Below are 9,580 nucleotides of genomic sequence, written 5' to 3'. Positions count from 1 at the left end.
ATTTATCATCCACGGTCAACTATCTCTCATAATTATGAAAAATAAAATATAGTTTGTGGGTAATGTGTTCGAAAGGGAAGTAATACATAAGCCAAGATTAACTCATTCCTTATTTAGAAAATATTTTAAATGAACATGGGCCACCACAAGAATTAACCAGTAATAGCCTTAACCATCACAAGTATGATTGGTCAAGAAATAGTATAATTTCATCAATTACTAAACTTAAGACCCTCTGTGGGTGGGTTATATTAGTACAGGATTATTTTTTAGTATGTAGTATAGCATCAATATGTTAGCTGAATTAATTTTGATTTTGATTTAATGAAATTGAATTTCATCTTTTTTTCTGTCATTAAATCAAAGAAAGATTAACCTGGCCAAGAATTTCAATTGTTAATATAAATAAAGAAAAATGACTAAAACAAGGTAGGTTCATCTCATATTTTTTAGTCATTTTTTTTATAATAAAAAGCAATCTTTAATACTTTAGGGGCAGCGGTAGTAGCGTGGCAACGTGCCTGTCTACCAACCTTAAGGTTGCGAGTTCGAGCCTCGCCCCACCCGGGATTTTCACAAGAATAAAATTATACAAAATTCACTCACAGCCTCCCCCCGGCCATTTGTGAGGCCCGTTAGCCAATGGGTGGCACTCACAAAAAATAGGCATGGGAGTGACAAACCCACCCTACGAAAAAACCATGTCAAGAAACGTGCGATGAACCTAGTACATCGTCTACATATACATAATATATCGTGTGAGGACTTAGAACTCTATGGTTTGTCCCCCAAATAATAATTCTATAATACTTCCTACATAGATCATAAAAATTTATTGCTTCCTACATATAGGTAATTTTAGATAATAGATAGCTAGTTACATTTAGGGGACTTAAAGCCCTATCAAGAAGAAACAGGTAATCAGAGCTTTTTTGGTCAATAATGATAGAAAATGTGACATTTTTTTTTTTTTTATGGTTTCAAAATGTACAATAAAATTAGAGCAATATTGATTAAATTTATATATCCCTAAATACCTTATAGTAAAATATATAATACAAAACTACAAAGTTAAATGTTAAAATTAAGGAAACACCACAATAAAATAAAATCTAGACCTGTCTCAATAATTCAACTTCTTCAAGGAACAACAAACCGCTTAAGAACGGCAAATATGTTTTAGGAGATAATTCTTCTCTCAAAGAAGGTATGATCTTTTCAATCTGAATCAGAAGATCGTCAGGATTCCTTAAAGAAAAATGCAATACATTAATATTCAAAAGACAGGTATTAGTAAAGGTCATTTCATAATCATTTTTATATTAAATTATACAAGAACATAAAAAAAGAGGTTTTATTTATACAAGAATAATAAAAACATAATAGAATGTATGAGGCATACAGGGATACAGATTTACAGAGGCCTCCAAATAAATACATAATATGATACAATGCCTTTACTAACATTTTATGCTGAGGTAAGGCAGCAAGGAGAATTTGGTCTGGTAAAGGATACTGTCCAAGTTGGACTGGATAAATAGAAGATCTGAAATACTTCTTTTGGCCGGGCATCTTGTCCCCATAAGTCTGTTTCAATATTTCCCTAAAACAAAAGATACCTACCATAAAGTAATTTGAAGGTAAGTTCAAATAATGATGAGAAGATAGTTGACCGTGGATAATATATAAGAGGAGATTTTATTTTATCTAATATTATGTATGATATTTTGACCACATCCACCAACCATCTTCTCCTCATGTAAGTTCAAATAATGAAATAAAACATAATAATAGTAACAATAAAAATTAACTAGGCAATTCTACAACAATAGATTGATGAACTGATTATTTATTTATTATTATTTTTTTTAACCTGAAATCTGTTAATGCTTTACTTTAACTAAATTAACTTTCCTAAAGATGATTTTTAATCTAAATTTTGTGCTTAAATTAAAATTTTTTTTAAGAGTTAAAAGTTAGAACTTGAATAAATGCTTAAGAACTAAAAACCTGAAATGAACAGTGTTCATAAATCCAATGTCAATTAGTGATTCTCAAACAAGGGTAAATTTTCATATTTACCATGACAAAAATCATTTCAAGGATCATTCTATTTCCAAGGATTCATGTTGGTTATAATATGGCCTCTGGAAACATTTCTTTGTGACAGACTTGAAGAATTGTTTATATAACAATGTTAAATGCTTTTCTGTTCTACTTGCCATCAGAATTTGATTCTCATAGCCAAGGCTGTCCCAGAATATTATTTTTATATTTAAATGGATTTTAACTTTATTTTCTTACATCTCTCGGGAAAAAAGTTTTTAATTTATTTAACTGTGTACAAATAAATTTATTAAATAAAATTATCATATCAGATTGCAGGGAAAAGAAAAAATACACAGGAGTTCCAATGTGGTTTACAGGATACCCGGTTCAACCCTATGCTGCAATTCCTTCTATATCGGCGAAACTAAAAACCAACTTAAGAACCGCATTTCCCAGCACAAAACTTCCATCAACTCCTGTAATCCACTTGCATCTAAATTATCAGAACACGCATTAAACCTGAATCATACTTTTAATTTCGACAATCCTTCCATTCTTGCCACTGTCCCCAACCACACCAAACGTCTCATCTCAGAGTCCATTTACATAAAATTGACTGAGAATTCCGTCAATCGTAAAGTTGATAAAGACTGCATCTCCCTTACAAATCGACACATTTTGAACATAATAAAATCCTCATAAGACTTTTTTTCACTTTTTTCTGCATTTCAGGAGCCCATTTTCTTGTCATATCTTTTATTCTAGTTTGTCTAAATTCTCACATTTTTAAAAAAAAATTTTTATAATCACTATCCTTCCTGTTTCATTTATATTCATGTATCTATCTTTTAATTTATATTCATGTGTTATCTTCTTAAGTGTACTTATATTAATTACTTTATTATTTATTTTCTATTATATTTTACACTTTTCTGTATCCCCGCTCATTTGGTATATTTTGTTTCTTAATTACTTACACACATTGTATCCCATTATTTTATACTTTACTTTTCCTTTGTTTTTCTATCTTTTTTTTATTTTATTTTATTAATATTTCTTCTCTCCCTATTATGTATATTACCATTTATTGTTCACCTAATTTAAATACTTTTTTACTATGTTTACTTTACAAATTATTTTCAATATTGTGGCATAACTGCCATCCCCACACCAACTGTCACTTTGTTTTTGACTGTCGTCAAAACAGGTATGCATTCTGTCTCATCATTTGATTTGTATTTTTTTTTTTTTCATCTCTTTATTTGTACCTTCTTTAATATTTCTTCTCTTATCTATCTGTTACTTTTACCCTTTTCATTTACTATTTACAACCTTTAATTTTTCTTATTATATCATTTTTTTTACATTTTATACCCCTGTTATTTTACACTTATATTTTTTCTTTTTTTTCCTTTTTGTAACTATAGTGTTTTTATCTTTTTTAGCCCTAACGAAGCCTTGCAACGTGGGGCGAAACGTTGGCTCAATAAAATAGTATAATTATCTACTATTTGAGTTTTTTTTTTACCACACCCGGACCACATTCCATTCATATAAACTTAATACTTAATTATTACTTCCAAGGACAGTAAAATTCCACTTTACAACCATCAATAATCACTAGCACCAATTGGTTATAGTCTAATAGTAATTTATAACCACCGATATCAATTCTGACTGACAGCTTTAAAATAGAAAAACACGATATATCTTAAATAATATTTTTTCAAGTATTAATCATATAATTTTTATTTTAAACAAGCTCACTTTCAATCCAATAACAAAAACATATGAATAAACTCCAAATTTTCTTACAATCCTGTAATCTTAAATTGAGGATTAGGCATCTGGTTTTTTGATAAACTAAATTCCAATTCTTCTAATTCTGCACTAGTAACTTCTAAACTAAACATCCTAGTTAGTTCAAATTCGCCAAAATCCCAAGTGTATTCTATGGTTGAGTGTCCTATATATCTGAAAAAATAAATTTAAAAGTTAAAAACAAATACTATAAAATGTGTATCTACTAAGTTCATTGAATATTAGTAATTATAATCAAATAAATAAAATCAAAATAACAACTTTGGATTGAAATTACAGTAAAATCCTCCCTCAGGGTTCATCACAATCCCCCACCCTTTTCACTATCTACACCAATGACCTCCCCCTTCTTATCCAACATTCTCAATACTATTTGTATGCTGATAAGCTCCAAATTTACCTTTCCTTTCCACCTTCTGACCTATTAGTTGTGCCATGGAGAAGCTTCAAGAAGACTTGAATCGAATTAGTCACTGGGCAAAAAGAAAACAAGCTTAAGTTTAATGAAGAAAAGACCAAGGCAATTGTAATAGGATCCAATCACCTCCTGAAAACTATTCCTCATATTCCATACTAATTCCTAAACAAAAAACCAATACAATGCCAACCTTACATTAAAAACCTTAGTGTCACTATAGACTAAACTGCCTCTGGGAAAACCACGTCTCAAATATTTCCCGTTGTACCTTCTCAACCCAAAAGAATTTCAATTATCTTCATCACCTACTTCCTTTTGAAACCCGTAGACTCCTGGTTACTTCCTTAATATCCCCCCCCCCCCCGTCTCGGGGAATCTTAAAGTTAATTTATTGCTTTGTACGATTCATCTTTGGGGTCCCAAGGGACACCTCTGTCATCCAATTTTATGAAGAGTATAAGTGGCTTTACCCCTCCTTCCGTCATAAATATTTTCTTGCTTCCTTCCTCTACCAAGTTATGCAATACAACCGTCCATTGTACATCTCTGATATCCTTCAATTTAAATCCTCAGTGCATTACCGCAACACCCTCTAATGGCCTTCAGACTTATATGTAACTGCCCATCGAACTGCAGCCTTTGGTAGATCTTTCCTCACCCGTTCCTTTTCCCTATGAATTCTATATCCTCCTTCATTTGTAGTTCTACAATACTAATACTCTTAATACTCTTCCAAACTTCAAATCCTGTATCTTCGACTACCTTCTGTCCATCCAAATCCAGAAGAATAACAAATTAACGTTTCAGATAGGATTTATATATTATCTGTATTTAATGTTTCAGATTTTTTTTTTATACTTGCATGTATATTAGCAGATATTGTACCTTATACGTCATTTATTATTTTTAGTTTAATTGTATTTGACTTTTTATCATTTTGTTTTCTTTTTATTTATTTTCAGAAGTTCGTCACCTTATGTTTTATGGTATGACATATGGTTTTATTTTATTTGTTCTAATCTTATTTTACATACTCTGTTAATTATTGTTGTTCATTTCTATCTTTTCAAATTCATTATTTTCATTATATTTGATGATGTTTTATAATCTCATTTTTATTATGTATTTTACTCTAAGGCTCTAAAGCCTAATTTTGACACTTGTATATTATTCTTAAGGGATCAATCCCAGAATAAATAAAGAATATTATTATTATTATTATTAAAACCCCAAAACATTAATGGTGTTTTTAAATGAAACCCCCTGAATAAATTCAATTTAATCATACAAAAGGCATGGCTGCTCTCTATTGGCCGAGCATTACTATAAAAACAATATAGAATATTAACATAACAAGAGCTACTTGGATAGTGATGTGTAGGTGCACTTATGCTACTTTGCCTTAGTACAGGGACCTATATACAGCGGTGAAGATTCTGCGAATGCTACAGTATATTTAGAAGTAATTGGAGAAAAACTCCTCCCGACCAAAGAATGAAGCTTCCTAGTGAATGATTAGATGACATTGTGTCTTAAGGTTGAAAGGTGGTTGCTGAATAACTTCTTCCGTGGATCCTGCTGGTTTGTTGATCATAAATATGGTCCTAATTTGAGAATACTTGAGGTATACACAATAGAACAATAAGTAAAATACAATAATTAAGGATATGACTTTTAATGTTACAGGTATATACACATTATGATCCCATGTCCAGCTATTTAATTATAAATTGGAGGTTTCAATGTATTCTGAACTCTGAAAAGATACATTTGAATGAGTATAACTATATAGTTCATATGAATATGGTAAAGGTAATATACTAAAACTCTTATTTTTACTAATATGTACAAAAGTCATTACATCCTCATTTTTAGATATAGGAATAGGTAAAGCAGTATTAATTATTTGTGTAATGATTTCATTCCTTCTTATATCATTGTTATTTCTAATTTGTATAACTTAATTAAATTTGGAAATCATTTTTTATTTGATTGTAGGTTCTTTTATTAAGTTGCTTTGAATATGATTTTCGTTATACTTAAGATTTTTAATATTATCATCACTTTCCTTATCAGAAGCATCCATGCTAATAAACCATGCAAAACGGTGCCTAGACCAAATAAATGCTCGTTTGCTTTTGTTAAGAGGTATTAAATATTTAGCTTTATCTTCTAAACAGAGAATTTGTTAAGGGTCAAGTTATAAATTTATTCTTTAATGGGGAAATGTATTAAATCCTGTTTAATGGAGTTCATGTTTTTAATTAAATAAAAAAAAATAAGTAGTGCATTAACATATCATAATTCACTAAGATAAAACAGTCAACAAGCTTAAAGATCAGTCATAAGTCCTCCAGAATGACTTAAGATAGTTATTTAATAAGTTACTGTCGGAGTTGCTATCAGCAGTATCCAACTGTTCCAGACATCTGTAAGCAAAAATACTTGTCTTTTCATGCTCCTTTCTAGGTCTCTTGACATTGTAAGTGTGGTGAGCATACAGTCTTGTTCATGTTAACTTAGTAAGTAGTATTTATAATGATGAGAAGATAGTTGACTGTGGATAATATATATATATGAGGAGAAGATGGTTGGCGGTGCAGTCAGAATATAACACAAATAAGTTAAAAGAACTTATTTAATAGTGCCAACATTTTGGCCAGAATTTCTAGCCTTCATCAGGGCTAAGAACAAAGAACAAGATAACAAACAATGAATACAAAAAATAAATAAAATAAAAAGAGAAAATATATAATATAGAGAATGATTAAAGTAAATAGAGAGAAAGAAAATATAGGTAACTAATGAAAATTGCAAGTATAATACTAGAATAAAGGAAGAAAATATTAAGTTCAGTTGGACAAAAGAAGTGAATAGAAAATATTTAAAAATTAAATATGACAATAATAATATGTGGTGAACATAAATAATAACGTGGGTTAGGAAAAATAAGAAAAGAATAGAGAAGGAGAAGGGGTAAAAGAAAGATAAGAAAAAGAGAATAAGAGATAGAGCTCACCTACTTGTAGGAGGTCGGAAATCCAAGTGAGCTCAGTAGCGCGTGTGGTAAGACTCTTGAGTTAAAAAATACGTTACAAAGGTGAGAAAATTATCGGAAGGTGAGAATACCTTACAAGTTATATGAATGGGTAAACATAAAAAGTATAAAATATTTAAACTTGAAGAAGTTTGTCGGGGGGTGCGGTCAGCAAAGAACAACATAAATAAACAAAACCATATTTATTTATTTTAGGCCAACGTTTCGACCTGAGTTTCAGGTCTTCATCAGGGCTATAGAACAAAAGAGATAACAACAACATTTAGAGTAACATACAATTGAAAAGGAATAGTATACAAACAAATTTAGAATTATCAGAATTATATATGTTATAATTCTAAATTTGTTTGTATACTATTCCTTTTCAATTGTATGTTACTCTAAATGTTGTTGTTATCTCTTTTGTTCTATAGCCCTGATGAAGACCTGAAACTCAGGTCGAAACGTCGGCATAAAATAAATAAATATGGTTTTGTTTATTTATGTTGTTCTTTGCTGACCGCACCCCCCGACAAACTTCTTCAAGCATTAATCTACGGTCAACTATCTACACCTAATTAAAAATATTTAAATGCTTATTTAAAAGGGGAAAAACGCATAAAAGGGTGACAACAAATGGTTTTTGAAAATCCTGGAAAATATGTTGTAAAGACGACGAAATCACCGGAAGGTGAGAATACGTTACAAGTTATATGGATGGTTAAAAAAGAAATTGAGAATATTTAAAAACTAATTTAAAAGAGGAAAAACATATAAAAGGGTGAGGACAAATGGTTTCAAAAAATTTAAAAGAACATAAACCATGGGAGGGAAAAAATTAAAAAAATTTTCTTTGTTACTTTTTTAATAAATTAACTATTTGGGAATATGTTAACGATAAGTTCTGTTTATCAGTTTTCAAATTGATGGAAGAAGGTTATAATTGGATATAGAAGCTTTCAGAGATAAGCCTTTTGTCGTGGTTAGTACAGACGTTCTATCAAAATCGAAGGAGTGATTTAAAGATACAGAACGTTCTGAAAGTTTAGAGGCAGAATGATTATATGAGGAAACAGAATATTTGTGTTCTGTGATGCAGTCTTTTATGAGGTTTTTGGTTTCCCCAATGTAAGCTGAATTACAATTGGGGTAGAGCAAGGGATGCGGTATACTACATGTGATCAGTGTAGAGGAGGGATAGGGTCTTAAGTTGTTAGTAGATACTAGATAGTGTGTTGTTAGGTCTAAAAACAAAATGAAGGTAAGGTTTAGTAGAACATAAGAATTTTTTTGTTATTTGAAAGAGAGGGGATGTATAATAGTGACCTCTATAAGAGGATAGTAAGGGGTTGTGAAAAATTAGGTGAAGTGGTGAGACGATTTTTGTAGTTATTTAGAAGTTTATGAATGATATGGAGGGGGAAGTTATTAGTTAAGAGTATTTGTTTAATGTGGTGGGTGTTTCTTTCATGAAAATGGGAATCAGAGAGGAAAAGGCAATGGTGAATAGGGTTTTAGGCTACATTAATTTTTTGATCGTAAGGATGCTGGGAGTGGTAATTTAAAAATCTACTTAAGTTGGTTTAGTGTACCAGTCAGTGGTTATGGTGTAGTCTGGGTTTTTTATGATAAGAAGGTCAATGTAAGGAAGAGAGTGATTATTTTTAAGTTCTACAGTAAAATTAAGGCATGGATGGTAAGAATTAAATGTGGATAAAATATCAGGGATTTTATCAGGATTTATGACAAGAAGTAGGTCATCTTTGACTCTAAATATGTATATTTCTTAATAAGAATAATTTCAACTGAAGAGTGGAATAATGGAAAATTTGGACCTAAGCTAAGAATATTACAAACATTGGGGGGAATATCGGTTGATGAAATGTTGTGGACCCATGTGTCGTCACCTTTAGGTTACACACACAAACAGAAGCTAGAGATATTTTATAAATGTTATCAAATTTTGAGAAGAGTTGCTGTTTTTTCTGTGAACAAGCAATGATAAACATGGTGGAGAAAGAAGTGCAAAGATTATTGAAGTGTATGTCGCTCATATTGGTTTTTAGGATATGGGTCAAAGAGGAAATAGAATTATTAAAATAATATATATATGTATGTATAGTTGACCGTAAAAATTGATATATAGGGATTTGGTCAGGGTTGCGGTCAAAGGAGAAATAAAAATAGTTTACAACTATTTATTTTCCAACGTTTCGCCCCACTTTGCAGGGCTTCATCAGGGCTAAAAAGATACA

The 9,580-nt window shown here is 30.5% G+C and overlaps 1 protein-coding gene across 3 annotated transcripts in view; it reads right to left on the bottom strand.

The window, feature by feature from the left end:
- Positions 1–9,580, bottom strand: part of LOC106678681 (probable RNA helicase armi) — an 89,828-nt gene that overhangs the window by 28,713 nt on the left and 51,535 nt on the right. For all 3 annotated transcript variants that reach the window (XM_014417377.3, XM_067049941.1, XM_014417376.3), the window contains exons 7-9: positions 3,865–4,023; positions 1,466–1,603; positions 1,119–1,248 (exon numbers count right to left, since the gene is read on the bottom strand). In XM_014417377.3, the coding sequence (XP_014272863.1) occupies positions 1,119–1,248; positions 1,466–1,603; positions 3,865–4,023 (427 nt within the window). The remainder of the gene's footprint in view (positions 1–1,118; positions 1,249–1,465; positions 1,604–3,864; positions 4,024–9,580) is intronic.

The sequence above is a fragment of the Halyomorpha halys genome, unplaced genomic scaffold (assembly GCF_000696795.3).
Source record: "Halyomorpha halys isolate HHAL.00 unplaced genomic scaffold, Hhal_1.1 Scaffold154.1, whole genome shotgun sequence".
Taxonomy (NCBI): Eukaryota; Metazoa; Arthropoda; class Insecta; order Hemiptera; family Pentatomidae; genus Halyomorpha; species Halyomorpha halys.
Note: the sequence above shows the minus strand (reverse complement) of the source record. Positions and strands in the feature narration are given on the sequence as shown.